The sequence below is a fragment of the Salvelinus alpinus genome, chromosome 1 (assembly GCF_045679555.1).
Source record: "Salvelinus alpinus chromosome 1, SLU_Salpinus.1, whole genome shotgun sequence".
Lineage (NCBI taxonomy): Eukaryota > Metazoa > Chordata > Actinopteri > Salmoniformes > Salmonidae > Salvelinus > Salvelinus alpinus.
Window position 1 is genome coordinate 114,939,957 of NC_092086.1, and position 20,961 is coordinate 114,960,917.

A 20,961-nucleotide genomic window follows, 5' to 3' on the forward strand; every position below is an offset into this window, starting at 1 on the left:
AGGGTTCTGTTCTGCTCCTTTCTGAGGGAGGGAGCTGTCCAGGGTTCTGTTCTGCTCCTTTCTGAGGGAGGGGGCTGTCCAGGGTTCTGTTCTGCTCCTTTCTGAGGGAGGGGGCTGTCCAGGGTTCTGTTCTGCTCCTTTCTGAGGGGAGGGGGCTGTCCAGGGTTCTGTTCTGCTCCTTTCTGAGGGGAGGGGGCTGTCCAGGGTTCTGTTCTGTTCCTTTCTGAGGGAGGGGGCTGTCCAGGGTTCTGTTCTGCTCCTTTCTGAGGGAGGGGGCTGTCCATGGTTCTGTTCTGCTCCTTTCTGAGGGGAGGGGGCTGTCCAGGGTTCTGTTCTGCTCCTTTCTGAGGGAGGGGGCTGTCCAGGGTTCTGCTCCTTTCTGAGGGAGGGAGCTGTCCAGGGTTCTGTTCTGTTCCTTTCTGAGGAGAGGGAGCTGTCCAGGGTTCTGCTCCTTTCTGAGGGAGGGAGCTGTCCAGGGTTCTGTTCTGCTCCTTTCTCAGGGAGGGGGCTGTCCAGGGTTCTGTTCTGCTCCTTTCTCAGGGAGGGGGCTGTCCAGGGTTCTGTTCTGCTCCTTTCTCAGGGAGGGAGCTGTCCAGGGTTCTGTTCTGCTCCTTTCTGAAGGAGGGGGCTGTCCAGAGTTCTGTTCTGTTCCTTTCTGATGGGAGGGAGCTGTCCAGGGTTCTGTTCTGCTCCTTTCTCAGGGAGGGGGCTGTCCAGGGTTCTGTTCTGCTCCTTTCTCAGGGAGGGGGCTGTCCAGGGTTCTGTTCTGCTCCTTTCTCAGGGAGGGAGCTGTCCAGGGTTCTGTTCTGCTCCTTTCTGAGGGGAGGGGGCTGTCCAGGGTTCTGTTCCTTTCTGAGGCGAGGGGGCTGTCCAGGGTTCTGTTCTGCTCCTTTCTGAGGGGAGGGGGCTGTCCAGGGTTCTGTTCTGCTCCTTTCTGATGGGAGGGGGCTGTCCAGGGTTCTGTTCTGCTCCTTTCTGAGGGAGGGAGCTGTCCAGGGTTCTGTTCTGCTCCTTTCTGATGGGAGGGGGCTGTCCAGGGTTCTGTTCTGTTCCTCTCTGATGGGAGGGAGCTGTCCAGGGTTCTGTTCTGCTCCTTTCTGAGGGAGGGAGCTGTCCAGGGTTCTGTTCTGCTCCTTTCTGAGGGAGGGGGCTGTCCAGGGTTCTGTGCTGCTCCTTTCTGAGGGAGGGGGCTGTCCAGGGTTCTGTTCTGCTCCTTTCTGAGGGGAGGGGGCTGTCCAGGGTTCTGTTCTGCTCCTTTCTGAGAGAGGGGGCTGTCCAGGGTTCTGTTCTGCTCCTTTCTGAGAGAGGGGGCTGTCCATGGTTCTGTTCTGCTCCTTTCTGAGGGGAGGGGGCTGTCCAGGGTTCTGTTCTGCTCCTTTCTGAGGGAGGGGGCTGTCCAGGGTTCTGTTCTGCTCCTTTCTGAGGGGAGGGGGCTGTCCAGGGTTCTGTTCTGTTTCTTTCTGAGGGAGGGGGCTGTCCAGGGTTCTGTTCTGTTCCTTTCTGAGGGAGGGGGCTGTCCAGGGTTCTGTTCTGCTCCTTTCTGAGGGGAGGGGGCTGTCCAGGGTTCTGTTCTGTTCCTTTCTGAGGGAGGGGGCTGTCCAGGGTTCTGTTCTGCTCCTTTCTGAGGAGAGGGGGCTGTCCAGGGTTCTGTTCTGCTCCTTTCTGAGGAGAGGGAGCTGTCCAGGGTTCTGTTCTGCTCCTTTCTGATGGGAGGGAGCTGTCCAGGGTTCTGTTCTGCTCCTTTCTGAGGGGAGGGGGCTGTCCAGGGTTCTGTTCCTTTCTGAAGGAGGGGGCTGTCCAGGGTTCTGTTCTGTTCCTTTCTGATGGGAGGGAGCTGTCCAGGGTTCTGTTCTGCTCCTTTCTGATGGGAGGGAGCTGTCCAGGGTTCTGCTCCTTTCTGAATGAGGGGGCTGTCCAGGGTTCTGTTCTGTTCCTTTCTGAGGGGAGGGGGCTGTCCAGGGTTCTGTTCTGCTCCTTTCTGATGGGAGGGGGCTGTCCAGGGTTCTGTTCTGCTCCTTTCTGATGGGAGGGGGCTGTCCAGGGTTCTGTTCTGCTCCTTTCTGATGGGAGGGGGCTGTCCAGGGTTCTGTTCTGTTCCTTTCTGATGGGAGGGGGCTGTCCAGGGTTCTGTTCTGCTCCTTTCTGATGGGAGGGGGCTGTCCAGGGTTCTGTTCTGCTCCTTTCTGATGGGAGGGGGCTGTCCAGGGTTCTGTTCTGTTCCTTTCTGAGGGGAGGGGGCTGTCCAGGGTTCTGTTCTGCTCCTTTCTGATGGGAGGGAGCTGTCCAGGGTTCTGTTCTGTTCCTTTCTGATGGGAGGGGGCTGTCCAGGGTTCTGTTCTGCTCCTTTCTGATGGGAGGGGGCTGTCCAGGGTTCTGTTCTGCTCCTTTCTGATGGGAGGGGGCTGTCCAGGGTTCTGTTCTGTTCCTTTCTGATGGGAGGGGGCTGTCCAGGGTTCTGTTCTGCTCCTTTCTGATGGGAGGGGGCTGTCCAGGGTTCTGTTCTGCTCCTTTCTGATGGGAGGGGGCTGTCCAGGGTTCTGTTCTGTTCCTTTCTGAGGGGAGGGGGCTGTCCAGGGTTCTGTTCTGCTCCTTTCTGATGGGAGGGAGCTGTCCAGGGTTCTGTTCTGTTCCTTTCTGATGGGAGGGGGCTGTCCAGGGTTCTGTTCTGCTCCTTTCTGATGGGAGGGAGCTGTCCAGGGTTCTGTTCTGCTCCTTTCTGATGGGAGGGGGCTGTCCAGGGTTCTGTTCTGCTCCTTTCTGATGGGAGGGAGCTGTCCATTGGCCTGAAAGGAAAGGAACAGAAAAGAAAAGGAAAGCAAGGATATATTTAACTGTTGTTCCCATTTGATAAAACGCATAAAGCTCTTTCTGCATTGACAATATACAGCAAAGATATATAACGTTGGCTCTGGTACACAGTACAACAATACCATCTGATTAAAGGGAGAAAGAGCACAGGGGAAGGAGACAACTATGGACTGACCTAGGAAGCGTAACCTTCTGCAAGGCTTAATGAAGGAAAGGGTTACAGAGACATATAATGATAACTGTTGTTCCAGTTTGATATCACACATAAAGCTCTGTTTGTATTGATGCTGTACTGAACATGTGGAGACTTTTTTAACCTCTCCAAACAAGACGTTCCCTCACAGGGACAATAAAGCTGTTCTATTCTAATATATTGTATTCTAATCTATTCTATTATATTCTAATCTAATATATTCTAATCTAATATATTCTAATCTATTCTATTCTAATCTATTCTAATCCATTCTATTCTAATATATTCTAATCTATTCTATTCTAATCTATTCTACTCTAATCTATTCTATTCTAATCTATTCTATTCTAATCTATTCTATTCTATTCCAATCTGTTCTATTCTAATCTATTCTATTCTAATCTATTCTATTCTATTCTAATCTATTCTATTCTAATCTGTTCCATTCTATTCTAATCTATTCTATTCTATTCTAATCTGTTCTATTCTATTCTAATCTATTCTATTCTATTCCAATCTGTTCTATTCTATTCCAATCTGTTCTATTCTAATCTATTCTATTCTATTCTAATCTAATCTATTCTATTCTAATCTATTCTATTCTATTCTATTCTATTCTAATCTATTCCAATCTAATCTATTCTAATCTAATCTATTCTATTCCAATATGTTCTATTCTAATCTAATCTAAGACATTCTATTCTATTCTATTCTAATCTAATCTATTCTATTCTGTTCTAATCTAATATATTCTATTCTATTCTATTATATTCTAATCTAATCTAATATATTCTATTCTATTATATTCTAATCTAATCTATTCTATTCTAATCTGTTCTAATCTAATATATTCTATTCTATTCTATTCTATTCTATTCTAATCTGTTCTATTCTAATCTATTATATTCTATTCTAATCTGTTCTAATCTAATATATTCTATTCTAATCTATTCTAATCTAATCTAATATATTATATTCTAATCTAATCTATTCTATTCCAATCTGTTCTATTCTAATCTAATATATTCTATTCTATTATATTATATTATATTCTAATCTAATCTAATATATTATATTCTAATCTAATCTAATCTATTCTATTCCAATCTGTTCTATTCTAATCTAATCTAATATATTCTATTCTATTCTATTCTAATCTAATCTATTATATTATATTATATTATATTCTAATCTAATCTATTCTATTCTATTCTATTCTATTCTATTCTAATCTGTTCTATTCTAATCTAATATATTATATTCTAATCTAATCTATTCTATTCTATTCTATTCTATTCTATTCTAATCTAATCTATTCTATTCTAATCTGTTCTATTCTAATCTAATCTAATACATTCTATTCTATTCTATTTTAATCTATTCTATTCTATTCTAATCTGTTCTGTTCTATTCTATTCTATTTTGCCACACATACCACTATTATATTCTGCATACCACACAACTCTCTGTGTAGACAGTTATACACTGACAGTATGTGTCAATACTCCAGTGATTAAAGAGAGAGTACAGGGGAGAGAGCACTACTACTGTTGAGAACAGAAACCTTTAGCAAAGCCTTAGTTAATAATAAAGGCACATGCTACAGTGAACAAGGCCTTAGTTAACAAGGGAACATGCTACAGTGTAAATGTCAACATTTAGAACGTTACTGACAGTCGTATGCGAGGTGAATGAGTCTCTTATTCTGCGTCCCTAATGCCACCCTATTCCCTATATAGTGCACTACTTTAGACCAGAGCCCTATGGAACCCTATTCCCTATATACTGCACTACTTTAGACCAGAGCCCTATGGAACCCTATTCCCTATATAGTACACTACTTTAGACCAGAGCCCTATGGAACCCTATTCCCTATATAGTGCATCACTTTTGACCCCAGCTCTATGGCACTATAAAGGGAAAAGTAGGGCATTTGGAACATTACCCATGACCGTTGGCTTTCCCAATGTTGTGTAGCAGGCAGAAGCAGTTGAAGCAGCCCCAGACAGCTGAAAAGGGCACAGTCATCAGTGGAGGTTGAGGTCCACAGGACGTGACAACACTTCATAATGCATAGGGTTCACATAGTCATTAACATGGGGGTCAGGTTGGCACCACTACGCTAGTCCTCAGTCCATACTCATCCTCTCTCTCTCTCTCTCTCTCTCTCTCTCTCTCTCTCTCTCTCTCTCTCTCTCTCTCTCTCTCTCTCTCTCTCTCTTTCTTACTCTCTCTCTCTCCTCTGGTCTGCTGAGAGAGAGAGTCTTCTTAAGTTTGCCGACTGATGTTGTGAGGATAATGTAGATAGCAGGTTGTCATAACTGATGTTGTGAGGATAAGGTAGTTAGCAGGTTGTCATACCTGATGTTGTGAGGATAATGTAGACAGCAGGTTGTCATACCTGATGTTGAGGATAATGTAGACAGCAGGTTGTCATACCTGATGTTGTGAGGATAATGTAGACAGCAGGTTGTCATACCTGATGTTGTGAGGATAATGTAGACAGCAGGTTGTCATAACCGATGTTGTGAGGATAATGTAGACAGCGGGTTGTCATAACTGATGTTGTGAGGATAATGTAGACAGCAGGTTGTCATAACTGATGTTGTGAGGATAATGTAGACAGCGGGTTGTCATAACTGATGTTGTGAGGATAATGTAGGTAGCAGGTTGTCATACCTGATGTTGTGAGGATAATGTAGACAGCAGGTTGTCATAACTGATGTTGTGAGGATAATGTAGGTAGCAGGTTGTCATACCTGATGTTGTGAGGATAATGTAGATAGCAGGTTGTCATACCTGATGTTGTGAGGATAATGTAGACAGCAGGTTGTCATACCTGATGTTGTGAGGATAATGTAGATAGCAGGTTGTCATACCTGATGTTGTGAGGATAATGTAGACAGCAGGCTGTCATACCTGATGTTGTGAGGATAATGTAGGTAGCAGGTTGTCATACCTGATGTTGTGAGGATAATGTAGGTAGCAGACTGTCATAACTGATGTTGTGAGTATAATGTAGGTAGCAGGTTGTCATACCTGATGTTGTGAGGATAATGTAGTTGGCAGACTGTCATAACTGATGTTGTGAGGATAATGTAGTTAGCAGGTTGTCATAACTGATGTTGTGATGATAATGTAGATAGCAGGTTGTCATACCTGATGTTGTGAGGATAATGTAGACAGCAGGTTGTCATACCTGATGTTGTGAGGATAATGTAGACAGCAGGTTGTCATACCTGATGTTGTGAGGGTAATGTAGATAGCAGGCTGTCATACCTGATGTTGTGAGGATAATGTAGGTAGCAGGTTGTCATACCTGATGTTGTGAGGATAATGTAGACAGCAGGTTGTCATAACTGATGTTGTGAGGATAATGTAGGTAGCAGGTTGTCATACCTGATGTTGTGAGGATAATGTAGATAGCAGGTTGTCATACCTGATGTTGTGAGGGTTATGTAGATAGCAGACTGTCATACCTGATGTTGTGAGGATAATGTAGACAGCAGGTTGTCATACCTGATGTTGTGAGGATAATGTAGACAGCAGGTTGTCATAACTGATGTTGTGAGGATAATGTAGACAGCAGGTTGTCATAACTGATGTTGTGAGGATAATGTAGACAGCAGGTTGTCATAACTGATGTTGTGAGGATAATGTAGATAGCAGGTTGTCATACCTGATGTTGTGAGGATAATGTAGATAGCAGGCTGTCATAACTGATGTTGAGGATAATGAAGATAGAAGGTTGTCATACCTGATGTTGTGAGGATAATGTAGACAGCAGGTTGTCATACCTGATGTTGTGAGGATAATGTAGATAGCAGGTTGTCATAACTGATGTTGAGGATAATGTAGATAGCAGGTTGTCATACCTGATGTTGTGAGAAAAATGTAGACATCATGTTGTGGTCGTGGTGCTGATGACTGGTAATGTAGATAGCAGGTTTTGGTCGTGGTGTTGATGATAATGTAGACAGCAGGTTGTGGTCGTGGTGCTGATGGTAATGTAGACATCAGGTTGTGGTCGTGGTGCTGATGACTGGTAATGTAGATATCAGGTTGTGGTCGTGGTGCTGATGACTGGTAATGTAGACAGCAGGTTGTGGTCGTGGTGCTGATGATAATGTAGCCAGCAGGTTGTGGTCGTGGTGCTGATGGTAATGTAGACATCAGGTTGTGGTCGTGGTGCTGATGACTGGTAATGTAGATATCAGGTTGTGGTCGTGGTGCTGATGACTGGTAATGTAGACAGCAGGTTGTGGTCGTGGTGCTGATGATAATGTAGCCAGCAGGTTGTGGTCGTGGTGCTGATGACTGGTAATGTAGATATCAGGTTGTGGTCGTGGTGCTGATGACTGGTAATGTAGACAGCAGGTTGTGGTCGTGGTGCTGATGATAATGTAGCCAGCAGGTTGTGGTCGTGGTGCTGATGGTAATGTAGACATCAGGTTGTGGTCGTGGTGCTGATGACTGGTAATGTAGATATCAGGTTGTGGTCGTGGTGCTGATGACTGGTAATGTAGACAGCAGGTTGTGGTCGTGGTGCTGATGATAATGTAGACATCAGGTTGTGGTCATGGTGCTGATAACTGGTAATGTAGACATCAGGTTGTGGTCGTGGTGCTGATGATAATGTAGACATCAGGTTGTGGTCGTGGTGCTGATGGTAATGTAGACAGCAGGTTGTGGTCGTGGTGCTGATGATAATGTAGACAGCAGGTTGTGGTCGTGGTGCTGATGATAATGTAGATAGCAGGTTGTGGTCGTGGTGCTGATGATAATGTAGATAGCAGGTTGTGGTCGTGGTGCTGATGATAATGTAGCCATCAGGTTGTGGTCGTGGTGCTGATGGTAATGTAGACAGCAGGTTGTGGTCGTGGTGCTGATGATAATGTAGCCATCAGGTTGTGGTCGTGGTGCTGATGATAATGTAGATAGCAGGTTGTGGTCGTGGTGCTGATGATAATGTAGATAGCAGGTTGTGGTCGTGGTGCTGATGATAATGTAGCCATCAGGTTGTGGTCGTGGTGCTGATGACTGGTAATGTAGACATCAGGTTGTGGTCGTGGTGCTGATGATAATGTAGACAGCAGGTTGTGGTCGTGGTGCTGATGATAATGTAGATAGCAGGTTGTGGTCGTGGTGCTGATGATAATGTAGATAGCAGGTTGTGGTCGTGGTGCTGATGATAATGTAGGTAGCAGGTTGTGGTCGTGGTGCTGATGATAATGTAGGTATCAGGTTGTGGTCGTGGTGCTGATGACTGGTAATGTAGATAGCAGGTTGTGGTCGTGGTGCTGATGACTGATAATGTAGATAGCAGGTTGTGGTCGTGGTGCTGATGATAATGTAGGTAGCAGGTTGTGGTCGTGGTGCTGATGATAATGTAGACATCAGGTTGTGGTCGTGGTGCTGATGATAATGTAGATAGCAGGTTGTGGTCGTGGTGCTGATGACTGGTAATGTAGATAGCAGGTTGTGGTCGTGGTGCTGATGATAATGTAGACAGCAGGTTGTGGTCGTGGTGCTGATGACTGGTAATGACATTCAAACGAGGGTGGCAGACGCTGAATTTGTTTCCTACATAGTGCACAGCTTTGACCAGCGGGATCTATTGAAAAGGGTGACATTTGGTACACAGTCTGTGACTCAGCCAAACAAGAGACGCCCCATCAGCACCCCTCTCCATTTCTCCTTTGTTCTCATTAGTCAATACTCACATCTCTTACCCTCCTCCTCCTCCCTCTATCTTTTGCTTTCTACTGCTCAGCAAATCTCCCCATTAAGGCTGATTGATCCAGCATTAGGGACAGGCAGGTTGTTGAATGTAGAGGGAGGGATGGCGAGAGAGTAGGAGAGAGGGTGGGAGGGAGGGATGGAGGTAGAGAGAGGGGGAGAGAGGAAGGAAAGGAGAGAGAGAAAGAGGAAAGGAGGTAGGGAGGGAGAGAGGAAAGGAGGTAGGGAGGGAGAAAGGGAGGAAAGGAGGGAGCGAGGAAGGTAGGGGGTGAGCGAGGGAGGAAAGGAGGTTGGGAGGGAGCGAGGAAGGTAGGGAGGGAGGGAGGAAGGGAGGGAGGGAGGGAGGGAGGGAGGGAGGGAGGGAGGGAGGGAGGAAAGTAGGTTAGGAGGGAGGGAGCGAGGAAGGGAAGAAAGGAGGTTGGGAGGGAAGAAAGGAGGTTGGGAGGGAGAGAGAGAGAGGCAGGGAGGCAGGGAGGGAGGAAGGAAGGAAGGAAGGAAGGAAGGGAGGGAGGGAGGAAAGGAGGTTGGAAGGGAGGGATGGAGGGAGGAAGGAAGGAAGGAAGGAAGGTAGGGAGGGAGAGAGGAAGTCAGGGAGGGAGGGAGAAAGAGAAAGAGGGAAGGAGGTAGGGATGAAGGGAAAACAGAGAGAGGAAAGGAGGTAGGGAGGGAGAGAGAGAGGAAGGGATGGAGAGAGGAAGGCAGTGAAGGAGGGAGGGAGGGAGAAAGAGAGGAAAGGAGGTCGAGAGGGATGGAGTGAGAGAGGGGAGAGAGGAAGGCAGATAGGGAGGAAGAGAAGGAGAGAGAGAGAAAGGAAAGGAGGGAGGGAGAGAGAGAGCTAGGGAGGGAGGGAGGAAGGCAGTGAAGGAGGAAGGGAGGGAGGGAGAAAGAGAGAGAGGAAAGGAGGTAGGGAGGGAGTGAGGGAGAGAGAGGAAAGGAGGTAGGAAGGGAGGGAGAGAGGAAGGGATGGAGGGAGGGAGGGAGGGAGAGAGGAAGGCAGGGAGGGAGAGAGAGAGGGAGGGCAGGAGAGAGGCAGGGAGGGAAGGAGAGAGATAGAGGGAGGAAAGGAAGTAGGGAGGCAGGGAGGGAGGAAGAGAGAGAGAGAGATAGAGAGAGGAAAAGAGGTAAGTAGTTCGTTAGCCAACATGCTTGTTCTCCCCTACAGCAGCAGTAGCATGTAACTATTTAAGATTGAAAAATACAAGGTTTTGTTTATTTTACACATAATTAAGCCCAAGATATTGAATTTAGCCATCAGTGCCTCCTGAAAGACTTTGTCTGCTTTGTCTGTCTGCTTTCTAGAACTCACACGCTACTGAACGTTACTGTTGTATGGATATAGAATAACTATCTTCAAAGTAATGACTCGGAACGTCGGGTTTGATATGAAAGCTTCTTTTAGTAATAATACTTGATCACGTTACATTTACAAACTTTAGATTCTACAGAACAATGAATAATGAGTTGCTAGCGGAAAGGTAGTCAAAATAATGCACTTAACTAGCGCGTTCGCTCTCTACTTCCTGTCGCAAGGCATTCTGGAACTTGTTGTCAAAAGCCTAATTCTATACTAACCAGTACAAAATATGTATGTAGTTCTCTCAATCTCCAACACACAAATTCTAATACAATTACAAATATCTTTAGATAGATCTCGATGAATTAACTTAAACATTAACTCTGTAACCCATTAAAGTTACAACAATGGAGGAGTTGGATGCCTGTCCTCGTTGAAGATCCCACACTGTAATAAATAAGGACATGAAGGAATTGTCAAACGATGACGCAGAACTCTGTAGCACAAGTGGCTCTTAGAGTGGCCCAAAATGGCCCCCGAAAATGAGCTAGCAGAAGTGTGAAACATCCAAATGATGGCCTCTACCCTTCATACGGAGCAGAACTAGTTTATTCATTTATTTTCTCTCACAGCACCACTTCTGGATAACAATGTGTTGCGTAATGCCTATTTGTGTGTGTGTGTCGTGTAATGTGTGTATCGGCTTTAAGAACACACTGTGCCGTTCAATTCACTGTCAGAGTTGATCCATTGTGTAAGAGTCCTTCTGGGTAAACTGATCAATAACAAACCTCTGTACTCACTCAGGGAAGAAAATAACAGGTCAAAATCACTACCGGCGTTTCACCCAGAAGTCACTTGAAGGCAAAGTTTGGATTTAACATCTACACGTTTGTCTTTGTTCTACGTCTTGTGCAAATAACAAATCAGTTCACGGAAAAATAAACCTCTAAATCAACGTTATGTCAGGAGAATTCAGAATGCTTGGTTGTATAAGTTATGTCAGGAGAATTCAGAATGCTTGGTTATATACGTTATATCAGGAGAATTCAGAATGCTTGGTTATATAAGTTATATCAGGAGAATTCAGAATGCTTGGTTATATAAGTTATGTCAGGAGAATTCAGAATGCTTGGTTATATAAGTTATATCAGGAGAATTCAGAATGCTTGGTTATATAAGTTATGTCAGGAGAATTCAGAATGCTTGGTTATATAAGTTATATCAGGAGAATTCAGAATGCTTGGTTATATAAGTTATATCAGGAGAATTCAGAATGCTTGGTTATATAAGTTATGTCAGGAGAATTCAGAATGCTTGGTTATATAAGTTATGTCAGGAGAATTCAGAATGCTTGGTTATATAAGTTATGTCAGGAGAATTCAGAATGCTTGGTTATATACGTTATGTCAGGAGAATTCAGAATGCTTGGTTATGTCAGGAGAATTCAGAATGCTTGGTTATATACGTTATGTCGGGAGAATTCAGAATGCTTGGTTATATAAGTTATGTCAGGAGAATTCAGAATGCTTGGTTATGTCAGGAGAATTCAGAAGGCTTGGTTATATAAGTTATGTCAGGAGAATTCAGAATGCTTGGTTATATAAGTTATGTCAGGAGAATTCAGAATGCTTGGTTATGTCAGGAGAATTCAGAATGCTTGGTTATGTAAGTTATGTCAGGAGAATTCAGAATGCTTGGTTATATACGTTATGTCAGGAGAATTCAGAATGCTTGGTTATATAAGTTATGTCAGGAGAATTCAGAATGCTTGGTTATATAAGTTATGTCAGGAGAATTCAGAATGCTTGGTTATATAAGTTATGTCAGGAGAATTCAGAATGCTTGGTTATATAAGTTATGTCAGGAGAATTCAGAATGCTTGGTTATATAAGTTATGTCAGGAGAATTCAGAATGCTTGGTTATATAAGTTATGTCAGGAGAATTCAGAATGCTTGGTTATATAAGTTATGTCAGGAGAATTCAGAATGCTTGGTTATATAAGTTATGTCAGGAGAATTCAGAATGCTTGGTTATATACGTTATGTCAGGAGAATTCAGAATGCTTGGTTATATACGTTATGTCAGGAGAATTCCGAATGCTTGGTTATATACGTTATGTCAGGAGAATTCAGAATGCTTGGTTATATACGTTATGTCAGGAGAATTCAGAATGCTTGGTTATGTCAGGAGAATTCAGAATGCTTGTTGTATAAGTTATGTCAGGAGAATTCAGAATGCTTGGTTATATAAGTAATGTCAGGAGAATTCAGAATGCTTGGTTATATAAGTTATGTCAGGAGAATTCAGAATGCTTGGTTATGTCAGGAGAATTCAGAATGCTTGGTTATGTAAGTTATGTCAGGAGAATTCAGAATGCTTGGTTATATACGTTATGTCAGGAGAATTCAGAATGCTTGGTTATATAAGTTATGTCAGGAGAATTCAGAATGCTTGGTTATATAAGTTATGTCAGGAGAATTCAGAATGCTTGGTTATATAAGTTATGTCAGGAGAATTCAGAATGCTTGGTTATATAAGTTATGTCAGGAGAATTCAGAATGCTTGGTTATATAAGTTATGTCAGGAGAATTCAGAATGCTTGGTTATATAAGTTATGTCAGGAGAATTCAGAATGCTTGGTTATATAAGTTATGTCAGGAGAATTCAGAATGCTTGGTTATATAAGTTATGTCAGGAGAATTCAGAATGCTTGGTTATGTCAGGGGAATTCAGAATGCTTGGTTATATACGTTATGTCAGGAGAATTCAGAATGCTTGGTTATATACGTTATGTCAGGAGAATTCCGAATGCTTGGTTAGATACGTTATGTCAGGAGAATTCAGAATGCTTGGTTATATACGTTATGTCAGGAGAATTCAGAATGCTTGGTTATGTCAGGAGAATTCAGAATGCTTGTTGTATAAGTTATGTCAGGAGAATTCAGAATGCTTGGTTATATAAGTAATGTCAGGAGAATTCAGAATGCTTGGTTATATAAGTTATGTCAGGAGAATTCAGAATGCTTGGTTATGTCAGGAGAATTCAGAATGCTTGTTGTATAAGTTATGTCAGGAGAATTCAAAATGCTTGGTTATATAAGTTATGTCAGGAGAATTCAGAATGCTTGGTTATATACGTTATGTCAGGAGAATTCAGAATGCTTGGTTATATAAGTTATGTCAGGAGAATTCAGAATGCTTGGTTATATACGTTATGTCAGGAGAATTCAGAATGCTTGGTTATATAAGTTATGTCAGGAGAATTCAGAATGCTTGGTTATATACGTTATGTCAGGAGAATTCAGAATGCTTGGTTATATACGTTATGTCAGGAGAATTCCGAATGCTTGGTTATATACGTTATGTCAGGAGAATTCAGAATGCTTGGTTATATACGTTATGTCAGGAGAATTCAGAATGCTTGGTTATGTCAGGAGAATTCAGAATGCTTGTTGTATAAGTTATGTCAGGAGAATTCAGAATGCTTGGTTATATAAGTAATGTCAGGAGAATTCAGAATGCTTGGTTATATAAGTTATGTCAGGAGAATTCAGAATGCTTGGTTATGTCAGGAGAATTCAGAATGCTTGTTGTATAAGTTATGTCAGGAGAATTCAAAATGCTTGGTTATATAAGTTATGTCAGGAGAATTCAGAATGCTTGGTTATATACGTTATGTCAGGAGAATTCAGAATGCTTGGTTATATAAGTTATGTCAGGAGAATTCAGAATGCTTGGTTATATACGTTATGTCAGGAGAATTCAGAATGCTTGGTTATATAAGTTATGTCAGGAGAATTCAGAATGCTTGGTTATATAAGTTATGTCAGGAGAATTCAGAATGCTTGGTTATATACGTTATGTCAGGAGAATTCAGAATGCTTGGTTATATACGTTATGTCAGGAGAATTCAGAATGCTTGGTTATATACGTTATGTCAGGAGAATTCAGAATGCTTGGTTATATACGTTATGTCAGGAGAATTCAGAATGCTTGGTTATATACGTTATGTCAGGAGAATTCAGAATGCTTGGTTATATACGTTATGTCAGGAGAATTCAGAATGCTTGGTTATATACGTTATGTCAGGAGAATTCAGAATGCTTGGTTATATAAGTTATGTCAGGAGAATTCAGAATGCTTGGTTATATAAGTTATATCAGGAGAATTCAGAATGCTTGGTTATATAAGTTATGTCAGGAGAATTCAGAATGCTTGGTTATATAAGTTATGTCAGGAGAATTCAGAATGCTTGGTTATATAAGTTATGTCAGGAGAATTCAGAATGCTTGGTTATATAAGTTATGTCAGGAGAATTCAGAATGCTTGGTTATATACGTTATGTCAGGAGAATTCAGAATGCTTGGTTATGTCAGGGGAATTCAGAATGCTTGGTTATATAAGTTATGTCAGGAGAATTCAGAATGCTTGGTTATATAAGTTATGTCAGGAGAATTCCGAATGCTTGGTTATATACGTTATGTCAGGAGAATTCCGAATGCTTGGTTATATACGTTATGTCAGGAGAATTCAGAATGCTTGGTTATATACGTTATGTCAGGAGAATTCAGAATGCTTGGTTATGTCAGGAGAATTCAGAATGCTTGTTGTATAAGTTATGTCAGGAGAATTCAGAATGCTTGGTTATATAAGTAATGTCAGGAGAATTCAGAATGCTTGGTTATATAAGTTATGTCAGGAGAATTCAGAATGCTTGGTTATGTCAGGAGAATTCAGAATGCTTGTTGTATAAGTTATGTCAGGAGAATTCAGAATGCTTGGTTATATAAGTTATATCAGGAGAATTCAGAATGCTTGGTTATATAAGTTATGTCAGGAGAATTCAGAATGCTTGGTTATATAAGTTATGTCAGGAGAATTCAGAATGCTTGGTTATATAAGTTATGTCAGGAGAATTCAGAATGCTTGGTTATATAAGTTATGTCAGGAGAATTCAGAATGCTTGGTTATATACGTTATGTCAGGAGAATTCAGAATGCTTGGTTATGTCAGGGGAATTCAGAATGCTTGGTTATATAAGTTATGTCAGGAGAATTCAGAATGCTTGGTTATATAAGTTATGTCAGGAGAATTCCGAATGCTTGGTTATATACGTTATGTCAGGAGAATTCCGAATGCTTGGTTATATACGTTATGTCAGGAGAATTCAGAATGCTTGGTTATATACGTTATGTCAGGAGAATTCAGAATGCTTGGTTATGTCAGGAGAATTCAGAATGCTTGTTGTATAAGTTATGTCAGGAGAATTCAGAATGCTTGGTTATATAAGTAATGTCAGGAGAATTCAGAATGCTTGGTTATATAAGTTATGTCAGGAGAATTCAGAATGCTTGGTTATGTCAGGAGAATTCAGAATGCTTGTTGTATAAGTTATGTCAGGAGAATTCAGAATGCTTGGTTATATAAGTTATGTCAGGAGAATTCAGAATGCTTGGTTATATACGTTATGTCAGGAGAATTCAGAATGCTTGGTTATATAAGTTATGTCAGGAGAATTCAGAATGCTTGGTTATATAAGTTATGTCAGGAGAATTCAGAAGGCTTGGTTATATACGTTATGTCAGGAGAATTCAGAATGCTTGGTTATATACGTTATGTCAGGAGAATTCCGAATGCTTGGTTATATACGTTATGTCAGGAGAATTCAGAATGCTTGGTTATATACGTTATGTCAGGAGAATTCAGAATGCTTGGTTATGTCAGGAGAATTCAGAATGCTTGGTTATATAAGTTATGTCAGGAGAATTCAGAATGCTTGGTTATATAAGTAATGTCAGGAGAATTCAGAATGCTTGGTTATATAAGTTATGTCAGGAGAATTCAGAATGCTTGGTTATGTCAGGAGAATTCAGAATGCTTGTTGTATAAGTTATGTCAGGAGAATTCAGAATGCTTGGTTATATAAGTTATGTCAGGAGAATTCAGAATGCTTGTTGTATAAGTTATGTCAGGAGAATTCAGAATGCTTGGTTATGTCAGGAGAATTCAGAATGCTTGGTTATATACGTTATGTCAGGAGAATTCAGAATGCTTGGTTATATAAGTAATGTCAGGAGAATTCAGAATGCTTGGTTATATAAGTAATGTCAGGAGAATTCAGAATGCTTGGTTATATAAGTTATGTCAGGAGAATTCAGAATGCTTGGTTATGTCAGGAGAATTCAGAATGCTTGTTGTATAAGTTATGTCAGGAGAATTCAAAATGCTTGGTTATATAAGTTATGTCAGGAGAATTCAGAATGCTTGGTTATATACGTTATGTCAGGAGAATTCAGAATGCTTGGTTATATAAGTTATGTCAGGAGAATTCAGAATGCTTGGTTATATAAGTTATGTCAGGAGAATTCAGAATGCTTGGTTATATACGTTATGTCAGGAGAATTCAGAATGCTTGGTTATATACGTTATGTCAGGAGAATTCAGAATGCTTGGTTATATAAGTTATGTCAGGAGAATTCAGAATGCTTGGTTATATACGTTATGTCAGGAGAATTCAGAATGCTTGGTTATATACGTTATGTCAGGAGAATTCAGAATGCTTGGTTATATACGTTATGTCAGGAGAATTCAGAATGCTTGGTTATATACGTTATGTCAGGAGAATTCAGAATGCTTGGTTATATAAGTTATGTCAGGAGAATTCAGAATGCTTGGTTATATAAGTTATATCAGGAGAATTCAGAATGCTTGGTTATATAAGTTATGTCAGGAGAATTCAGAATGCTTGGTTATATAAGTTATGTCAGGAGAATTCAGAATGCTTGGTTATATAAGTTATGTCAGGAGAATTCAGAATGCTTGGTTATATAAGTTATGTCAGGAGAATTCAGAATGCTTGGTTATATACGTTATGTCAGGAGAATTCAGAATGCTTGGTTATGTCAGGGGAATTCAGAATGCTTGGTTATATAAGTTATGTCAGGAGAATTCAGAATGCTTGGTTATATAAGTTATGTCAGGAGAATTCAGAATGCTTGGTTATATACGTTATGTCAGGAGAATTCCGAATGCTTGGTTATATACGTTATGTCAGGAGAATTCAGAATGCTTGGTTATATAAGTTATGTCAGGAGAATTCAGAATGCTTGGTTATATACGTTATGTCAGGAGAATTCAGAATGCTTGGTTATATACGTTATGTCAGGAGAATTCAGAATGCTTGGTTATATAAGTTATGTCAGGAGAATTCAGAATGCTTGGTTATATAAGTTATGTCAGGAGAATTCAGAATGCTTGGTTATGTCAGGAGAATTCAGAATGCTTGGTTATATAAGTTATGTCAGGAGAATTCAGAATGCTTGGTTATATACGTTATGTCAGGAGAATTCAGAATGCTTGGTTATATACGTTATGTCAGGAGAATTCAGAATGCTTGGTTATATAAGTTATGTCAGGAGAATTCAGAATGCTTGGTTATGTCAGGAGAATTCAGAATGCTTGGTTATATAAGTTATGTCAGGAGAATTCAGAATGCTTGGTTATATACGTTATGTCAGGAGAATTCAGAATGCTTGGTTATATACGTTATGTCAGGAGAATTCAGAATGCTTGGTTATATACGTTATGGAGACCAGGGAGACTAGTGGGACCAGGGAGGGAGACTTGTGGGACCAGGGAGACTAGTGGGAGCAGGGAGACTAGTGGGACCAGGGAAACTAGTGGACCAGGGAGACTAGTGGGACCTGGGAGACTAGTGGACCAGGGAGACTAGGGGGACCAGGGAGACTAGTGGGACCAGGGAGACTAGTGGGACCAGGGAAACTAGTGGGACCAGGGAGACTAGTGGGACTAGGGAGACTAGTGGGACCAGGGAGACTAGGGAGACTAGTGGGACTAGGGAGACTAGTGGGACCAGGGAGACGAGTGGGACCAGGAAGACTAGAGAGACTAGTGGGACCAGGGAGACTAGTGGGACCAGGGAGGGAGACTAGTGGGACCAGGGAGGGAGACTAGTGGGACCAGGGAGACTAGTGGGACCAGGGAGGGAGACTAGTGGGACCAGGGAGGGAGACTAGTGGGACCAGGGAGACTAGGGAGACTAGTGGGACCAGGGAGACTAGTGGGACCAGGGAGGGAGACTAGTGGGACCAGGGAGACTAGTGGGACCAGGGAGACTAGTGGGACGAGGGGTTCCAGTGGGACCAGGGAGACTAGTGGACCAGGGGGAGAGTGGGACCAGGGAGACTATTGGGACCAGGGAGACTAGTGGAACCAGGGAGACTAGTGGGACCAGGGAGACTAGTGGGACCAGGGAGACTAGTGGTACCAGAGAGACTAGTGGGACCAGGGAGACTAGTGGGACCAGGGAGACTAGTGGGACTAGGGAGACTAGTGGGACCAGGGAGACTAGGGAGACCAGGGAGACTAGTGGGACCAGGGAGGGAGACTTGTGGGACCAGGGAGACTAGTGGGAGCAGGGAGACTAGTGGGACCAGGGAAACTAGTGGACCAGGGAGACTAGTGGGACCTGGGAGACTAGTGGACCAGGGAGACTAGGGGGACCAGGGAGACTAGTGGGACCAGGGAGACTAGTGGGACCAGGGAAACTAGTGGGACCAGGGAGACTAGTGGGACTAGGGAGACTAGTGGGACCAGGGAGACTAGGGAGACTAGTGGGACTTGGGAGACTAGTGGGACCAGGGAGACGAGTGGGACCAGGAAGACTAGAGAGACTAGTGGGACCAGGGAGACTAGTGGGACCAGGGAGGGAGACTAGTGGGACCAGGGAGGGAGACTAGTGGGACCAGGGAGACTAGTGGGACCAGGGAGGGAGACTAGTGGGACCAGGGAGGGAGACTAGTGGGACCAGGGAGACTAGGGAGACTAGTGGGACCAGGGAGACTAGTGGGACCAGGGAGGGAGACTAGTGGGACCAGGGAGACTAGTGGGACCAGGGAGACTAGTGGGACGAGGGGTTCCAGTGGGACCAGGGAGACTAGTGGACCAGGGGGAGAGTGGGACCAGGGAGACTAGTGGGACCAGGGAGACTAGTGGAACCAGGGAGACTAGTGGGACCAGGGAGACTAGTGGGACCAGGGAGACTAGTGGTACCAGAGAGACTAGTGGGACCAGGGAGACTAGTGGGACCAGGGAGACTAGTGGGACTAGGGAGACTAGTGGGACCAGGGAGACTAGGGAGACTAGTGGGACCAGGGAGACTAGTGGGACCAGGGAGACTAGTGGGACCAGGGAGACTAGGGAGACTAGGGAGACTAGTGGGACCAGGGAGACTAGTGGGACCAGGGAGACTAGTGGCACTAGGGAGACTAGTGGGACCAGGGAGACTAGTGGGACCAGGGAGACTAGTGGTACCAGAGAGACTAGTGGGACCAGGGAGACTAGTGGGACCAGGGAGACTAGTGGGACTAGGGAGACTAGTGGGACCAGGGAGACTAGGGAGACTAGTGGGACCAGGGAGACTAGTGGGACCAGGGAGACTAGGGAGACTAGGGAGACTAGTGGGACCAGGGAGACTAGTGGGACCAGGGAGACTAGTGGTACCAGGGAGACTAGTGGGACCAGGGAGACTAGTGGGACTAGGGAGACTAGTGGGACTAGGGAGACTAGTGGGACCAGGGAGACTAGTGGGACCAGGGAGACTAGTGGGACCAGGGAGACTAGTGGGACCAGGAGGAGAGTGGGACCAGGGGGAGAGTGGGACCAGGGGGAGAGTGGGACTAGGGAGACTAGTGGGACCAGGGAGACTAGTGGGACCAGGGAGACTAGTGGGACCAGGGAGACTAGTGGGACCAGGGAGACTAGTGGGACATGGGAGACTAGTGGGACCAGGGAGACTAGTGGGACCAGGGAGACTAGTGGAACCAGGGAAACTAGTGGGACCAGGGAGAGTAGTGGGACATGGGAGACTAGTGGGACCAGGGAGACTAGTGGGACCAGGGAGACTAGTGGGACATGGGAGACTAGTGGGACCAGGGAGACTAGTGGGACCAGGGAGACTAGTGGGACCAGGGAGACTAGTGGGACCAGGGAGACTAGTGGAACCAGGGAAACTAGTGGGACCAGGGAGAGTAGTGGGACATGGGAGACTAGTGGGACCAGGGAGACTAGTGGGACCAGGGAGACTAGTGGGACATGGGAGACTAGTGGGACATGGGAGACTAGTGGTACCAGGGAGACTAGTGGGACCAGGGAGACTAGTGGGACTAGGGAGACTAGTGGGACCAGGGAGACTAGTGGGACCAGGAGGAGAGTGGGACCAGGGGGAGAGTGGGACCAGGGGGAGAGTGGGACTAGGGAGACTAGTGGGACCAGGGAGACTAGTGGGACCAGGGAGACTAGTGGGACCAGGGAGACTAGTGGGACCAGGGAGACTAGTGGGACATGGGAGACTAGTGGGACCAGGGAGACTAGTGGGACCAGGGAGACTAGTGGAACCAGGGAAACTAGTGGGACCAGGGAGAGTAGTGGGACATGGGAGACTAGTGGGACCAGGGAGACTAGTGGGACCAGGGAGACTAGTGGGACATGGGAGACTAGTGGGACATGGGAGACTAGTGGTACCAGGGAGACTAGTGGGACCAGGGAGACTAGTGGGACTAGGGAGACTAGTGGGACCAGGGAGACTAGTGGGACCAGGGAGACTAGTGGGACATGGGAGACTAGTGGGACATGGGAGACTAGTGGTACCAGGGAGACTAGTTGGACCAGGGAGACTAGTGGAACCAGGGAGACTAGTGAGACCAGGGGGAGAGTGGGACCAGGGGGAGAGTGGGACCAGGGAGACTAGTGGGACATGGGAGACTAGTGGTACCAGGGAGACTAGTGGGACCAGGGAGACTAGGGAGACTAGTGGAACCAGGGAGACTAGTGGAACCAGGGAGACTAGGGAGACTAGTGGGACCAGGGAGACTAGTGGAACCAGGGAGACTAGTGGGACTAGTG

General features: G+C 44.3%; 1 protein-coding gene across 1 annotated transcript; it reads right to left on the reverse strand.

Moving 5' to 3' along the window:
• Positions 1-697: 697 nt before the first annotated feature.
• LOC139567676 (uncharacterized) lies at positions 698-5,029 on the reverse strand. The gene is made up of 2 exons (XM_071389084.1): positions 4,947-5,029; positions 698-1,937 (listed from the first exon to the last, which is right to left on the reverse strand). Exons 1-2 carry the CDS (start codon positions 5,027-5,029, stop codon positions 698-700), a joined length of 1,323 nt encoding a protein of 440 aa, XP_071245185.1.
• Between the last annotated feature and the right edge of the window lie 15,932 nt (positions 5,030-20,961).

Excerpts from the sequence above, each read along its gene's own strand:
- LOC139567676 (XM_071389084.1), bottom strand. The coding sequence starts at position 5,029 with ATGACTGTGCCCTTTTCAGCTGTCTGGGGCTGCTTCAACTGCTTCTGC. Across the intron at positions 1,938-4,946 it reads GGGAAAGCCAACGGTCATGG|AAAGGAACAGAACAGAACCC; the intron begins GTAATGTTCCAA and ends CCCTCCCCTCAG.